Source organism: Pan paniscus, chromosome 7 (genome assembly GCF_029289425.2).
Source record: "Pan paniscus chromosome 7, NHGRI_mPanPan1-v2.0_pri, whole genome shotgun sequence".
NCBI classification, from domain to species: domain Eukaryota; kingdom Metazoa; phylum Chordata; class Mammalia; order Primates; family Hominidae; genus Pan; species Pan paniscus.
Genome location: NC_073256.2, coordinates 105,441,910 through 105,460,001, shown reverse-complemented (window position 1 = coordinate 105,460,001; position 18,092 = coordinate 105,441,910). Strand labels below are relative to the sequence as shown.

Genomic DNA, 18,092 nt, shown 5'->3' with positions numbered 1-18,092 from the left:
GGTTGCTGTGAGCCGAGATCGGGCCATTGCACTCCACCCTGGGCAGCAAGAGCGAAACTCCATCTAAAAAACAAAGACAGGAGATGTGTAAAGGACCCAGTCTTAAAAAATTATTAAGTGTACAGTCTCTAGATCTAGATCAAGATTTAAATCTTGTGTTCACCAGAACATGAGCATGTTATTTTGTTTCTGATCCTCAATATCATGGGCTTAAAAGAAAGGATAATTAATTCTACCTGATAGAGTATTTGTGAGGATTTAAAGACAGGTCATCTACTAAACTTTAACCCAATGCTTCTTTCATAATAAGTCCTCAATAAAACAGGAAAAAATCTTACCTTCATTAACGATTATAAACTATGAATTTTGCCTTGTATCAAAAATAGGTAACTCCCAAAATACAGTTTTAAGTAATTATAGCATTAAAACATTTCTTGATTTTTTGAATTTTATCTCAAAGGACAAATTAAGTCAAAGTATTATAGTCACACAGAAACTTGACATGAATGAGCTGTGGACAGAAATAAAAAACTGGATATGTGCCCAACAAAAACATAAAATTTGGAGAATAGACCTAAGAAAAATGTCCATATTTGTAGTTTAATCATCAGGAGCTTAAAAGTCTATTGTATGCATTCATAATGTTTTAGAAAATAAATTGCATGTATTGCTGAGTTACTTGAGCCTCCCACATCCCACCTCCTCCCCATGAAATATAAGGTACTAGGAAGTATTAAAAATAGAATTGTAGATTTATGTTGTATTTTATTCTTAAAATAATGAATAATGGCTTTAGTAGTTCTATAAAATATAGCTAGGTGACACAAATTAAACATATTTTTAATAAAGTAAAATAAAGAGGACAAAAGGAGAAGGAACAAAATGTCTATGACCTAGAGCCAGAAATGAGGTTAGAGTACCAAATACTATGAATATGTCTTTACTTGTTAAGATTCCTTGCAGGCAAATGAAAGCCCCTCCAGTTTTATGATTTCATTTTATTATGATTTCTCATGCAAATTACAAAAGGAAGCCTGTTGTTTAGAAGGAGCACAGATTCCTGATACTAAGATGATTAGAAATTTCCCTTGAGGTGTTTCATAGAGAAGCGTCTTTATCATATATTGAGCAATGTTCCCAGTAACAGCCTGAGGGTAAACAGTGTTTCAGTTTATAAGGCTGTTTCAGCATCTTTCAATATAGGTTGATACTATCACACTAGTATGTAATTTTGTAACAGCAATCCTGTAAGCGAGCAAAAAGATAAGGTTCTCTTTTCTAGCTTGGACTAGGAGTAGATTGCATAGCATGGTCTTTGAACAGTCCTCTGTAAATGATATTTCTCTCTCTGGACTGAGCTTTCCATAGGCATTAGATGGCATCATTCCTGGAGCACAGCAGCCACAGGATCTTAACAGACAGCTGAGCTGAAAATAGTGTTTTCTTCCTATGAAAATTAAAGGGCCTTAAAATACATCTCTTAAGACATAGCCTATTTTAGTAACATTTCTCTACATATACACTGTCACAAATAAGTGGTACCTGTGTGTGTGTATGTTTTTCCCCCTAGGCTTTACGTATTTCTACAAAGGAAAGGAGTATTGGAAATTCAACAACCAGATACTCAAGGTAGAACCTGGATATCCAAGATCCATCCTCAAGGATTTTATGGGCTGTGATGGACCAACAGACAGAGTTAAAGAAGGACACAGCCCACCAGATGATGTAGACATTGTCATCAAACTGGACAACACAGCCAGCACTGTGAAAGCCATAGCTATTGTCATTCCCTGCATCTTGGCCTTATGCCTCCTTGTATTGGTTTACACTGTGTTCCAGTTCAAGAGGAAAGGAACACCCCGCCACATACTGTACTGTAAACGCTCTATGCAAGAGTGGGTGTGATGTAGGGTTTTTTCTTCTTTCTTTCTTTTGCAGGAGTTTGTGGTAACTTGAGATTCAAGACAAGAGCTGTTATGCTGTTTCCTAGCTAGGAGCAGGCTTGTGGCAGCCTGATTCGGGGCTGACCTTTCAAACCCAGAGGGTTGCTGGTCCTGCACATGAGTGGAAATACACTCATGGGGAAGCTTCCATGATGCACAGTATCTGCTGTTCTTCAGTCCTTTGTCTTTCTTTGTCATTCAGTTCTAGGCCTTTCCTCTGCACGCTCAATGCCCAGTAAAATTTCAGGATTAACTAAAGAAGAGGAGAAAAAGAAGAAAAGATTCTTCTTAAAAGTTTCTAATGTTATTTTCCTTCTGAAGTCTGAGCCCATTTCTAGGGGGAGAAAAAAAAAGCAAATCAGAAAACCCACGATTTTTCTTTTTCTTTTTTTCTTTTTTTCTTTTTTTTATTTTTTTTTGCTTTAAAACAAAGGGAAAAAAGAGTTTAAACAAAAAACCCACAATTGAACTTCCGGGAAAGTGTGAAGACCCAAAACAGCTTTGTCTCCAAAGAAGATAGCTCTCTGACTGCTTTGGATAGTCTCCTACGCACCATTTTGTCAGGTGGGAGATTTGGAATACACATGCAGGACGTTAGACTGTTGGGACAGCCATTTTCCAACAACCAAGGGGCCAAAATATCTGCAATATAGTAACAGCCTTAATAATACATCCATTTTTCGTTTTATACAGCTGTTCTCAGCTATGTCCTCAATGTTTCATCGCATTTATATTCATAGCTATTTTCAAACACGACCTTTTAATTGTTTTTGAAGTATTTCTAAACCCCTTCTTTCCACCTTACTCCTCCATCATTGTGATAATCTTCCCAAGTTGTATTAGGCCATTGCCCCAGGCCTTCCATGGGTCTGTCAGGAATATTCCTTACAAAGCAGAGCAAGAAGCAGTATGTCTCTGAAGTGGATTACAGTGGCAGTTATTTTACAAGGATTTGTGACACTAGTAATATACCCGTGTAACCCTTTGAGAACTATCAGACCAGCTTTCAGAGTCTTAGGATTGTCGGTCTTGCGATCTGATAAATTATAGAACTGGGCAATGGTAAAAACAGTCACAAGTTCAAGAAGTTCAGGTTTTTAAAACAGATATCCTATAATGTCATATAATTTTTAAATGATTTACAAGACTACATAAATGTGTTTATAACAAACAGAAATGATGTTACTTGCCAAAATTTTTCTGGCAAATAAAAAAGGTATTTTATTAAGATTCTCATAAGTCTGAAATTTTATTTGAAAAACTGATAATAGCCTAAGTCTTCTTTTCTTTTTTTTAGGCATACTGAATTTCTGTTTTAAAATCCATTGCATGAAAATTCAGTTTGCCTTGGTATATGCAGTTAGCATTGCCATTTTAAAAATGAATTAAAACGGTGACTCTGAAGTTGCATGAATATCCTCCAGTGCATTACCTATTGCATGTCCACCATAGTTCTCAAAGGGTTAGTGTGGCTTCTGGCATTTAGCCGTCCATTTGATCACTGACAGAGCCAAGAGACCACCAAAGCATTTCATTGTTGAGTGTAATTTGTCCTAACAGCAGTATTGTCATTTTCATGTGACCTGCAGAGCAGGTTTGTATCAATATTTTTTTCCTAGAGAAAAGTCAGCAACTGACAGACCTCTTTATTGATTTTTAGGAGCTGCTTCTTGCAGTGAAAGGCTTTACAGCCACTGGGCTGTGAACTTATTAGAGATGGTCAGAATGAATGCACCCCATGAGTCAGACATTGGCTTTGTGTGAAAGCCAGCTTTGAGGGGATTAGCTTTTGAAACAATGAACAGCTTGCCTTGAACTTGATTATTGATCTATTGACTGTCATTAACAACAACTTAAACATTGTCTTCTGTGAAAATTTTCCTTGAAGAGTCCTGTTCTATGTCTTTGCCCTTTGACCTTTAACTTGCAAACTGGCACAAACTGAAGGAAATCTGGTGTTGCTTCTCCATTGGATTAGTTGTTCTCTAAAACCTAGTAAGCATGAGCTGTTTCCTTAGAGTGGAGAGAGTGGTGATGGCAGATCTGCAGATGGACACTTTGCTCTTTACATGCACACTCTGAAAATGCCCTATAGGTAGAAGTGAATTTTAATTTCATTTTAATATAATTTCAAGTCTAAATTCATCATTTTAGTACAAATTACAAAAACTATAGGGAAAAAAAAACCTCAAATACTTGAATGGCCAGTGTGGCTTTTATATAAAGCAGGAATTTTATACTAGTAAAAATTTCTTACTCATTTGCTAATACACATTTCCAGATGATTTTTAATGAGTGTAGGTATACATTCTTATTTGGAAATGGATAGTTTGGCTGCCTTGAATTTATATTTATACTCAACATAGCATGAAAATTAGAATGCCTTTTGGTTAAACTACATGTTTATGATTTGGTTGGGGAAAATATTTTATAATTGTGGGTGGCATGCTGCAAAGCCTTGCAGATTGTTATTTCTTACAACCTGAGCGTATATAGTATGAGCCTAAGAAAAAAGAACAGTAAGAAAAGAAGAATGGCTTTACAGTAAAATATCATACAATGCAGACAATATTTTAAGAGGATATTGGAGATTATGTACGCAAGGGCCAAGAAAGCAAGAAATGAGAACCAGAGTCAGCCCTGTAGCTTTACTTCAGTGCTTCCATTCTAGATGATGCTGATATTATAAAGAGTTAGTCACTGCTGCTAAGCATGGAGGACTATATACATAAGCTCGTTTATACAGTGTTTGCTTGTGGGAGGGTTTAATCCTTTTAGGGCCTTGATGTCAAGAAAAAAATAACTGGAAACTATATTTTGCTAAAGATAGAAATGAGGAACTGTGTCATTTTGGGACATGTGCAAATCATTGAGGAACTCCATCACCCTGCATTGAAAATTGATTTTTTTTTCCTCTAAAATGAGAAAGAAACTGAATAAGCAATCTGTTGCCTCTTTACTCATTCATCACAATATCCTGATTCGTCATAAGACTATCAGTATATAAGGGCTAGAAAATAATCATAGCATTAAGAAGGAAGGAGTCTATCATTATGCTTGAATTCTGGCAAATGTCATGAATAAGGGTTGGGTCATATTTACTTTAATATGAGACAAGATTTATGTGATAAGCAAAGGCACATAAGGCTGCTCTTTTGAACAGAACATTTCAGTTATCAGGCTGTACTATTACAAGAGATAAGAAGACAATAAGGGCAATGTAATCACAAACACTGGGATTCCATTTGTTTATTGTACACCAGCTACTTTGTGGGTATGGTTCCTGACTCCTCTTCTACTTGAGGTTTGGGAAAAAAGTCTCAATCCAAATGGAACAGTGAAAGGGAAAGTAATTCATCTAGCACATAAGAATAGTGATTCAAAACCAATGCGGAATAAATTTCCATGGGTCAATAACATAAGGTGTCAGTTCAGTATTACTAGAGATATGCAAGGCATAAAATATTTTCATCACCCCATCACTAATAACATGAAAAGCTCAGACATAGGATTTCCCAAATTGAAATGAAAACAAATTCATGCCTGCAAAAATAATTCTCCTTCTGCTTCATTTCTCATTACTTTATCTAATATAAACACAAATGTAAACAAGGTAATGTTCTTCACGTAAAATGACCATATAGTTAAGAATTTTAGTAAAATATTGTTGTTCTGTGTATTATTAAACAAATGCAATGAAGTATTAAAATAGCTGATCAGTTTGAATTTCCTGTAAAGCAGTAATTCCGCATCAGAATTGTAGATAAGGTTGTGAATTTATTGACTCATTTCAGAACAGTGTCTGTTGACATGGCAGTCAGAGCAGGTGAATACAGATGCTCTTTCTGATTGCAAAGGTTATAGAGCTAAATTAGACAGCATTATGTGATACTAGCAAAGACAACTTCTGTTATAAATCAGAGGGCAAGGCTTTTCTGAATCGATGTGATAAATTACTAAGTAATGATTACCAAAAATAATTACTAAGTAATAAAGGATACAGACTGGTTTACTGAAATAAGCAAGTGTTACATTTAATAATTACCTATAATCTTATTTTGTTAACACATAAGCAAGTGTTACCTTTAATAATTACCTATAATCTTTTTTTGTTAACACATAATTTGGCCATTTCATATACTGTGTACCTATTTTCATTCCCTCTCTGTGGGTCATTAAAAAACACAATGTGGTGGATAAGAACATTGTCCAAACTTCACTGCTAGTTCCAATACATAGATGATGGTGTATAAACTGGATTGTAGGGGTAGTCATATTTGCAAGTTCTACATGTTATGCTAATATATCTAGTATGGTACACATACACGCCCACACTTTGTGGATCTTACAGTGGAATAAATAGTGTGTCCATATTAACTAAACTCAAAGTGCTATCTGAAGAGGAATGGATGTTATAAGCAGACAGACAGACTGAGTTAAACTGAGTCATGAAAAAATATATATTTTAAAGTTTTTGGAATCATTTCCAGAAACGAATAAAGGGAATTATTTACTGGTAGTATTGAGTCTGTGAGATTGTAGTATATACTGAAACAGTCTTCTGGATGGTGGTAAGGTCTTTTTTAGCAAACACAGTAAAGAGCTTATTTCATTTCTGATGCTTTCAAGGGCATATTCCAAAGTATCACAGATGTCAAATAGAATATGCTATATAAACCAAAAATGTGCATTTCAGATGACCTATTACAGCAATCTCAGCCAATATGTAATATCACAAAATGTGTCAAGTCAATCATATAAGAGGATCTAATCATTCAGCTGTATTTCATGTACCTTCATGTTGTTGATATATTGTGACCACAGGAAATAGGTGCCAGAGCATATGCAGTTAAGTTACAGGCTCCACTTTGCCTAGGAGGGAATCATAACTACATCAGAAAATTTTTAACAGTTATATCTTAAAAATTAGAATTTTATGTAATAAATAAAGCGTCAACCAGGAATAGCAACACAACAAATATGAAAGCTAATTATTATATTTAGCTTTCATTTTATATAATAAATATGATGGAAATGGAGAAGGAGGAAAAATGAGTCTTTTGTTAAATATAAAGACAAACTATAACACTCCTTGATAATACAACTGGAAATTTTACTTTAGCAAGCATAAAATAGTGGAGGAAAAAAATGCAACTTCAAGCGCTTTGCACTAGTGATGATTATGTGATATATCAATGTAATATTTAGCCAGTGGTCATTAGATGTTACTGTGCTTAAACACATCTGATACTCATGCATTGCCTTACAGGCTAAAAATGTAAGAGGTAGGTGTTCAGTAACCTCAAGTTGGAAAGATATATAATGTTAGAATCCCCTGAGACAAGCCATTTCCCTGAAATAGAAATTTACCTCAATAATCATGTAATCTAAAACACTTGGCATAGTAGCAAAGAAGTTGCCTTAGTGTTCTAGTCTCATCTAATTGTGACCTTTGTCTTTCATGTACTTCTGAAATCATTTTCCACTGGTGTGATTTTGAAACAATTCTGAAATATTTCAGGTAAGATTAATAACATCCAATTACAAATATATGTTTCAATATTTTATACGTATGTCTACTTTGAAAGTTAAACCAATAGTATAGAAAGCCTAAGAATGAACACTGATTGGACATACTCACAGAAATTAAGGGAAAAACACATGATATTGTAAAATTCCTGTCAATGTTTGAGTAGAATACAGAAGTACATAGCAGTCTTCAATTTTTAAACACAATTATGGGCTTATAACTGGACGTGACATGCATCATTTATTAGAACAATATTATTTATTTATACTAAGTAAGGATATAAGATCACAGAAGCTTAGTGTTATAACAGAGACTTCACAGACATTCATAACTAATGTCTTCTAAGGAAAATAAGGGCATAACCCAGAACTCATGGTCAGTGCAGAGTAAGTATAAAAAGTTATGTATGAAAGACATTTATCTATAGAGATTTCTGAGGATTCTATGCCTTTTCAACTTAAAGATGAGTGTGTCTTAGAATTTGTTTTATGCATCATTGGACTGGGGATGATATTCAAATGTGCACTCAGCGTGTCCTCACATTAAAGGGCACATTGAACAGTATAGGAAAATACATCATAAACTAGAATGTTGTACAGATTCATATAACTTTCCCATGTGCTCTGCTGTAGAGCTGAATTTATATGCCCTTAAAAAGGGATAAGAATCAATTAAATATAAATACGGAAATATACTTAATGTTAGGTCACTTAGCTTCAGAGCAAGATGTCATTAACCTTTATTTCACAGAGAAAAACTGAAAGAAAAGAATGGTGAACAAGAATAAAATGATAAACTTTTTGGCTTATAGAGATGTTTCTTGGGAATTTTTTCCACTTGTTTTTATCCATGAAAAAAATATCAGTCACAATACAGACATTTCTGTAGTATTTGGTCTGTGGGTAAACTGGATCCCAGGCAGAATACTTTTTGACACAGGCCTTTTTATACGTGCTTTATATATGATGAAGCTTTGGTGAGATGTGACTGCATGGTAGGATGCATTTTCCTAGGATAGGATATGGTGCTGCTTGTACTTGCCACCTTTTATATGAATGTATGTCGCTACAATGGCCTGTCTTGCCAAGACATGGTTGAATAAAGCCTGGTGTGAGCTGTCTATTTGAAAAGTCACTAGGATGCATGTTTCATTTGCCGTTACATAATGCCAATTTGAACCTGTTTCCTCTATATATTAACAATCCAATTGTTAAGATAAAATATACTGTGCTTGAATGAATGATTTTGGTAGTAATATGAGCGTTATCCTTAAATCAATGTTACAATTTTTGCTATTACTGAAATACCGTCACAGAGGCCACATTATTGGCTGTCTATACCATTGCCTGAGTAAAATTAGGTTTTTAGGTCTTTTTGGCATTTACTTCTTTTACAGCTGATGTGGAATCAATTATTCCTTTATATGTTCCTAAGTACAAAATTTCACTATCTTAATTACTTCCAAACAAACAATTTCCAAGCAAGGGTATGTGTGCCTGGTTTTTCTGCTCCTCCAATTCTAAGATCGTTATTTGTTTGCCTTCTGTTTCTCACCCAAAAATACAGATGGTTGGGAAAGATACATCTTATTGAGTTGTCCTATGCAGTCTCTGTCTATATTTGCATTTCTTTCTATTCCTATCTTGCCTTTTTTTTTTTTTTTTACACAGATTTGGTTTTCCCTTCCCTTTGTGAAAACCAGAATTGAGCAGCATTGTACATCAGAGATGGTACCCAGGAAATGTCTTTGTTCCTCAGTATTTTTCTTCAAAACTTCCATGCAAAGACAGTCCCAGCAAAGTTGACATACATCCCAACCTCTCTCATTGGCTTTTCTAACTTTTTATAGAGCTATTCCCCTGAGAAAAGTGAAATGCTGAGTATGATGGGTATTGTCTGTTGATAGGATAGCTAAGGAAATTTGCTTTTGGAGAATGTATCTTAAATAATTATACAGGAAAGTAGTCACAGTATAGTGTTCTGTTTAAGGTACATCATGGGTACATAAATGCCTAAAACCTTCATCCTTTGGTCTATTTCTCTGTATGTGTAAATTACATATGTATTAGAAAGAGAGATAGAATAAAAGAATTAGGGGTGTTACAGAGGCAGCTTTTTGCTGCCTTGGTTTTGACTGTATCAGCATTTCTATTGCAGACCTCTATTTTCAGGGGTTTTAGAGACTCGACCATAAAAATTTGTTTCAGGCTTAAAAGTTTTGAAAGATTTTTTTAGGTATCTAATTTTAAACAAATAGATCTTGTTTTTATATTATAGGAGGGAAATAAATGGAGTTTACTAGTTCAATTTTGCGCTAATATAACTTTTAATAAACTTAACTTTTTAAACAAAAAACATAAAATCTAATTAGTTCATAGTTGGTTGATGCTTTTTTAAAAGAATCAATTATTGACCTTGAGAAACTTGCCTGCTTCATCAGTATAGTAACCTATCTTTAAGATATTTTAAAACGTGTATACCTATATTAACATTATCTTGATTCCACTGGCGGATCAGTATGATAATGCAGATTTATGACATCCGTATAAGCTATCTGGTAATATAGATTTAGGAATATATAGTATATATGATACATATATATATATATATATATTTACTAGATAGACTAAGGAGAAAAAGCTCCCATAAACTTAGTTTGTCAAATAAATACCATATATTTAAAAAATGCACAGACATTTATCATTCAGAATCAGAATGAGATTCAAGTAATTGCAAAGGGAAGTTGTCTCTTGGGTAAACAATACACATTTTATAGCTTCTTGTGTAACTAATTTTTTCCTTTCTATATTGTGGTTATGGGAAAGTAAAAGAATTAAAATTAATGCAGACTTTATTTAAATAACATTAAACTGTGAAGCAGAGAGAAACGCCAGGAAATTAAATATTTAGGCCATTATCTTGTGGTTGTCTGACAATACTTCACCTTTCTTTTAATTCCCCATGATGTTTTCAATTATGGAGAGAGTATTAAAATCTAGATTTAAGTTTCTGCATTGTTCTCATTACACTCAACACTATTTCATTAAGTTCTTGATAATATGTAGTCTTCTGTGTGCAAGGAAAGAAATAAATAACACATTTATTTGCTGAATGAGTTTTAAGGTGTGCAAGCTGTAGTGATGTTTTTCCCACACAGGATTCTATACACTTATACCATCTTAAATCTGGCATTTTTTTTTCAGATAGCTTCTACTGACAAACACAAAGCTTGTTTGTGTGCAAATATAAGGCTAAATAAATGGTGCTAAAGTGTATTATGACTGTCAGATAAAATCAGGCAAAATTTTGTGGTGCTTAAATTAATTTTTTCATTGATTTTATTGATCAGTGCATTAAACAGTGTTTATTATTCACGAGTTGTCTTTTATTAGTAAATCAAGGCCTCATAGCACATTGTTAAATAAAGTGGTTGACTAGTCTATGTAACAGCTCACCAAGCTACTATCTCTTTTAACTCCTTATAATGTTGCGTCATTAAAGGTCAAGGGGTCATGCTATTAATCTCATTGCTATAGACCATTAACATGACTGAACTTTTCCACAAAGTACTTATGTTTACAATGCTATAACCCTTTGACTGCTGCGGCAACCTTTAACCACACAAATGTCACAAGCTAGAATCATCAGCATGGTTCTTGCCATGGCAATCAAAGAGTTAAGGGCTGTGCAGTGATTTGTTTTGTATTTATTAATTTATATTTATTTTGTTTCCATTCAAGGAGGGGATTAGGGGTGGGGCAGTTTTTGTCTGCTGTAAGTGTCTTAACCTAGGGAAGGGTTAAATGGCTTTTTATACTATTGCATCTTCTGTATTTACCATCAATTCATTGTGTTGTAATTAAAAGAAACTGTCAATAAATAAGAGAACAGAAAAATGGTTCATAGACATTGTGGTTTTACTCAATGAATGATTTACACACATTTATGACCAATATGTAAGATATGATTTATAAGCAGTAGCCTTTACTATCTGTGTCTTTCTAATCCATATGAAACAGAAAATGAAAACTAATTTAGGGAAAAATCCTCAGTGCATTTACCTGAACTAGCAAGTATATTAAACTGGCCACATCAACTGGAGAAACTGTTTAGTTACTATATGCTTATAACTGTGATCAAATAATGGAGAAGAAAACTTCATTGCATCAAATATATTTCAGGCAAATGCCTGTGAACATAGGATATTTAAGGTTTCTACAAAGACTTGACAAAAATAAAAGACGACATTTTGAAGAGATGAATATAATTTATTTTTAAAGTTACACATCATAGTTATCTAGGCAAATTTAATCACAGGAATTAATTTTTATATTAAGTCTTTGGCAAAATCCCATATAAGAAATCCCCCCCCCCTTTTTTCTCTTTTTTAATAATAGGATTGGCTGAGCATGGTGGCTCATGCCTGTAATATCAGCACTGTGGGAATCCAAGGTGGGCGGATCACCTGAGGTCATGAGTTCAAGACCAGCCTGGCCAACATGGTGAAACCCCAACTCTACAAAAAAATACAAAAATTAGCCGGGCATGATGGCAGGTGCCTGTAATCTCAGCTACTCAGTAGGCTGAGGTGGGAGAATCACTTGAACCAGGAGGTGGAGGTTGCAGTGAGCTGAGATCATGCCATTGCACTACAGCCTGGGCAACAGAGCAAGACTCAATCTCCATTTTAAAAATTTAAAAAAAAATGAAAAATAAAAAAATAGGATTATAGTAAAGGATGGCCATGAACTGAAGAACCCACTCACAGAAAGAAAGAGGAAGGCCTAATATTTTCATAACTAACATATAAATAAATTACCTTGTACATAGGATAAACTGTGAAACCACTTTCTGAGAATATCAAATAGTTGCATGTAATCGAGTGCTAAACCAAGAACTTTCTGAAGATCAGATCTAACGTGTATCAAAGGTCATCTGAATTTTAGGAAGTCATATTGGGAATAAAGCAAATGGGTTGTTCTCTTATGCAAAAATCAAGGTACACCTGTCCACCAAGGAATTAATCTTACAAATTTTAGTCCACACATGAAAGGGGAGCTGTGAAGCAGAGCAACTAAGAGGATTACAGAGATTTATTTGCCTGAAGTTATAAAAAGTAGACTAGAGGGATAGAGAACCTTTGTGTTAAGTTGAGCTCTGAATCTAGAATGAATCCTGGGGAATTTGGAGATCTATCAGGAGTTTAAAGGAAGACTGCAGATAAGAATTGTTGGCTTTTAGAACATGTCAAAGAACCTACAAGGGTGAGCCAACCAACAATATAGTTTACTTTTATTTGTAGAAGGCTTTAAAAAAAAAACTTGATTTTCATAAAACTATTGAGAATATTAAACCATAAATATCTGAATCCAAGAATCAATCTCCTTTGTTTTTATTGTCAGAGAGAAGCTGGAAACATCCAATTGACTCAGTAGATAATTTATTTTTCTTTTGTATATGGATTTATTTAATATTAAAATACAATGTTATATGCAATATATTACATGATTTTGCCACTATCAAGGACTAAATTAGAATAACAACTTGTAGAGAAAAAGAAGAATACAAATAAGGGTATAGATAATCTAGTAATACACCTAGTTCACTATAGGAATAGGTATTACTTATTGAGATGGATTATAATGTTTGCATATTTTAATTTTTTTTTTAAAGTATTTGAATGGGCATAGCTTCAACCCAATTTCATGCATTCAGCCACCCTCTCAAATTAGTTACCCCAGTGTGCCACTGGCTCTCCCCTCCTACTGCTCCTCTTCCTTCCCCTCCTCCCTCTCTTCCCTTCTTTTCCCCTCTTTTCTTTCCTTCTCTCTTTCTCAATTGCACTATTTCTTGAAAGAAAAATTTACAATCCTTTTGTCTTTTCCACATCCTCATTCTTTCCTTTTTATAATTTTGTTGCACTCCTCACCGCTTCACTAGACCTATTTCATGAAAGGTAAATTATATAGTCATCACTAAATTGAGTCTTTATTTCCTATCTTACTGGACTTCCTCATAGTATTTAATACTAATAATTACTCTGCCATTAATATTTGTTCTAGGCAGCTCCTTGGTGGTAGGACTATTCATTTTTTCCTATGCTGGTAGAGTACCTAGCTCATAGTCTTCAATAAAATGTTGACTTCTAGACATTAGAGTTTAGGATTTTCCCCTCACCGTGTTAACTTTTTAAACTAATTCTTGTGAGTTTACATGACCCCACCACCACCACCACCACCATGTTCTTAACTTCCTTTATTTCTACGCTCTTTCCTGGACCCTCGTTCACAGCCATGCCTTCAGCTTTATGACTATGATGTGCTGTGAAACTCAGATTCACAATTTCCACCCACTTGCTAGACAAATTGATTTGAATTTTTTTTAGCTTCCCAGATTCAATCTACTAAATTTCAAACTCACCACTATCCCTTCCCTCCCCTCGAAATTCCTCCTGAATTATCTAATCTATTTAATGGCACTAGATTCTCTTGTTTACCTATCGATTAAAACTTCACAAGTTCTTGGCCTTCTCCTTCCTTTGACGCACATGCCCCATTCGACATTTGCCATATCTATGAATTCTGCTTCTAGTTCTACATGGTATTATTTGCATCTGATTTTTCCTTGGCATTCTTACCCTATTTAGGGTTCATTATTTCTTGCTTTCTCAGTGGTCTTGTCTTATTCAATCTCTATTTTTCATCCTGTCTACGCATTTCTGGCCAATCTTCTCAAATTAGAGTTCAAATCTTATCATTCCTCTTAAAATCTTAAACACAAAGATTTTATATGCAGACCCTGCAAAATCTATTCTCTACTTTTCTTTCAAGATTTTTCTCCCAGGGTATATAATTATATATTTTTATGCCTAAAGCCATCCAAGTGTCTACCATCTCTTACCCATGTTCTTGCACATGCTGTCCTCTCTACTTTGAATTCCACCTTCCCCATCTTCCCTGACCTCACTAAACAGATAAAAACACCCCCAACTTTGAAACCTCATGTCATCTGTTTGCATTGTGTTTTGCTAGGATTCTCCTAGTATAGTTAATATTGTCTCCCTTTTCCTTCAAAAGTGTTCCAGTTTTATAAGTTATATGACCACACTCTTAGCCAACATTTTAGACAAAGATTATAATTTTATGTGAAATTTTAAAAATAATTTCTTGTTAATGTGTAAGCTTCTGTTGATTATATTCTTACTGTTTTTTTTTTCTCCTGCTGCAGCATGTAATGTGGTGCCTTACACAAAGAAGGAGCTAAAGACATGTTTATTGTACTAAACTAAATTGTGTTCTTTACTATAACTGGCATTACAGAAACTTTATTTTGCTTTGTTATATTCTCTAACCCATTTTCAAAGATTTATTAATTAAGATATTTAAAAGCATTTGTGTTACAAGATCAAATATTTTAAGCACTTGACCTTGATTTTTTTCTAAGGCCTTATTTTTTCCAAAGCTCTTTAAATATTGCTTATTGCTCATTAAATCATAAAGAAAGCCTCAAGTTTAGACTAACCTTTTTTATATTAATCGTTTACTTCTTCTTTATTTTCTTTTTTTTTTTTTTTTTTTGAGATAAGAGTCTTGCTCTGTTGCCCAGGCTGGAGTGCAATGGCACAATCTGGGCTCACTGCAACCTCCACCTCCCAGGTTCAAGGAATTCTCCTGCCTCAGCCTCCCGAGTAGCTGGGATTACAGACGCCCACCACCACGCCTGGCTAATTTTTGTATTTTTAGTAGAGATGTTGTTTCGCCATGTTGGCCAAGCTGGTCTTGAACTCCTGACCTCAGGTGATCCACCTGCCTCCCAAAGTGCACCCCGCCTTAATCTTTTACTTCTAATAATCATCTTTTAAACCAAGAGGAAATTTTTTAACAATAGCCAAGTAAAGTGGGAAACCTGTATGTTGGCAGATAGATCAATTATCAGAATTTAAAATACTCAATCATACTTTCTCAAATCATACTTTCTCAAATCTGTGCATAGACATCAAAGAAATATTTATTAGTTTACTTACCATTAGGCAGTAAACAAATTTCCTTATAAAAGAGACATTATGAAAAGACTTTGAAATAGGAGTCATTTTGCTTATTCAGAGGAGAACGCAGCCCAAATTCTTGCAGGTCCAGTGTTGGTTCTACAGGACAGCATTTCAAACATGGTGTTTAATCTGGAGGAAACTAAAGATTGGTGAGGTATTCAAAAGGGAAAGAGCCAAGTCAAGAATAAAAGAGACGATAAAGATAAACAGTTCAAGATCAGGAAAAGAGGCCATTTGTTAAAGTTACTTGTCACCTTGAACAGCTGTTATTGGACCACTATGCTTACAATAATTTTCACCTAAGAACTCATTCTAGAGTTTACCTGGTGTGTGACATGCATCTAAGAGCTATCATCACATTTTCAGGTCAAATGATAGATCAGCCACAGGTATATAATTTCCTCCCCAAAGCTCTACTAAAACTATAGAAAATCTATTTTATTTCTTTATTTTCAAAGACCTAGGAAAAGGAAATACAAGTGAGGAGACCATGGCAACATTTGGAAAGCTGAAAACAAGTGGACACCTGGTAACTGGCTTAGCAGAACCAAGGAAACCAAATCATAGAAACTGGGAGGGGCAAGCAGAGAGCAAACCCAACTCCATCACATATGGGTTGAATGCTGGGGGAATGGACACACCAAGCAGCTGCGGACATGAGGTGAATGGAGTTGACTAAAATAAGAAGAATTTAGAACTATAAGGAACAGTTAAATACTCCAGATCCTGTCCATGCCTCCCTGCCATTGATAACTCACTCTCCTTTTTCCAGCCCAAAACTCAAAAGTTTGGTCCATAGAAAGGGTAAAAAAATCTCTGAATTGGGACTTTCTATACCAAAACAGAGGATTGGATGAATCCCCTGTTCTATAGTTCAATGCTGAATTCCAAGACCAATGCAGAATTCTTCCGCTGTCTCACCACAGGAACATCAGCACTGAGATTTTGGTTTTGTTTGTCTGTCTGCTTTTCTCTGTGTCAGAAAGTGGAACACTCTTCTCTGGTGAATCTGACAACTCAAGAGGAAACCTAATAAAATTTGGTACCCAGGGTTTTCTCCATAATGGCCAGCAGGATTATCCCTTATTAAATTTCATACTGACAGATCCCATCAATACAGTCAATGTTTCCAATCAGCTTTTTGTTTACTCCTGTTGAACAGCATCAGATAATCAAGGGTTTCTAGGTATTTGAGGAAAGGCTTAAGCAGAGAGATAGAGACCAAAACAAATGCACAAAAACCATGAAGGAAACAGGTTATGCCTGAGGAAAAAACATGTAAAACTATCTTTAATATTCCATAAAGGAAAAAAAATTTTGCTTGAAAATTAAAAACATAGTAAGAACAACGAAGGACTTAATATAAAGGTTGGAGAGGTGAAGTTAAGTCTCTTGGAGAATACAGAAAAAAAAGAAAGATATGAAAAAACTACTAGAGCAAAATATTTGAAAATTAGAGGACAGATTTAAAAGTCTAGGAGGTACAACATTCAAATAATTGAGTTCCAGAAAAAGAGAACAGTGAAAATGAAGGAGAGAAATAATTATCATACAATTTGGTAAAATTTTCTGGAATTTAGACACTTGAGTTTCCAGGTTGAAAGAACCTAGAGATGTCAAGTATAATGGATGAAAATGGACACACAATAAGTCACAGTGAAAATTCAGATCACGAACAAGAAACAAAACACTGTATTAAGCTTTCAGAGAGAGGGTAGAAAATTCACTTACAAAGCATAACAAATTGAAATAGGCTTAGATTTTTCCAAAATAACACTGACAATTTGAGTATTATACAGTGTTGTCTTCAAATTTTTGAATGAAAATTATTTTTAATCTATAAGTCTATACACAAGCAAATATTCACTAAATGTAGAGTAGAATAAAGCCAGGCAAGTTCTCAAAAGTTTTTTACTCTCATGTTGCAGTTCTCAACTAAAAGATGTGTTTCACTAAATAATGAGAAATTCAAAAAAAGGAAATAGAATTTAGCAAAACAAAATAAACCGAATTAAAAAAAAAAAAAAGAAGGAGAAGAAAAAAAAAGAAAGCAGTAAAGGAATTATCTGACAGTCCAAGAGTATGGTGAAGGGTACCTCCAAGATTACAACTGTGCACCAGGCATAAAAGATAACCAATTGAGATTGGAGCAGTATGATGAATAGATAAGCATGTTGAGGACTTTTATCCTCATGACTTTGTCATCATGGCATGATTTTTAACCTACGATGATACTTCAGGATGTGCTTCATCAAAACAAGAAAATAAAATAAGAACACATACGATCTAAGGAATAGCCAGGCGCGGTGGCTCACACCTGTAATCCCAGCACTTTGGGAAGCCGAGGCTTGTGGATCACCTGAGGTCAGGATGTTCAAGACCAGCCTGACCAGCCTGACCAACGTGGAGAAACCCCGTCTCTACTAAAAATACAAAATTAGCCAGGGTGGAGGTGCATGCCTGTAATCCCAGCTACTCAGGAGGCTGAGGCAGGAGAATCGCTTGAACCCAGGAGGCGGAGGTTGCAGTGAGCCGAGATCATGCCATTGCACTCCAGCCTGGGCAACAAGAG

General features: G+C 34.8%; 1 protein-coding gene across 1 annotated transcript in view; it reads left to right on the top strand.

Annotated features, from left to right (window-relative positions):
* Positions 1 to 11,371, top strand: part of MMP16 (matrix metallopeptidase 16) — a 290,162-nt gene extending 278,791 nt beyond the window's left edge. The window contains exon 10 of the mRNA XM_003821149.7: positions 1,571 to 11,371. Within this exon, the coding sequence (XP_003821197.3) occupies positions 1,571 to 1,905 (335 nt within the window). The 3' untranslated portion in view covers positions 1,906 to 11,371. The remainder of the gene's footprint in view (positions 1 to 1,570) is intronic.
* The last annotated feature ends 6,721 nt before the right edge of the window (positions 11,372 to 18,092 follow it).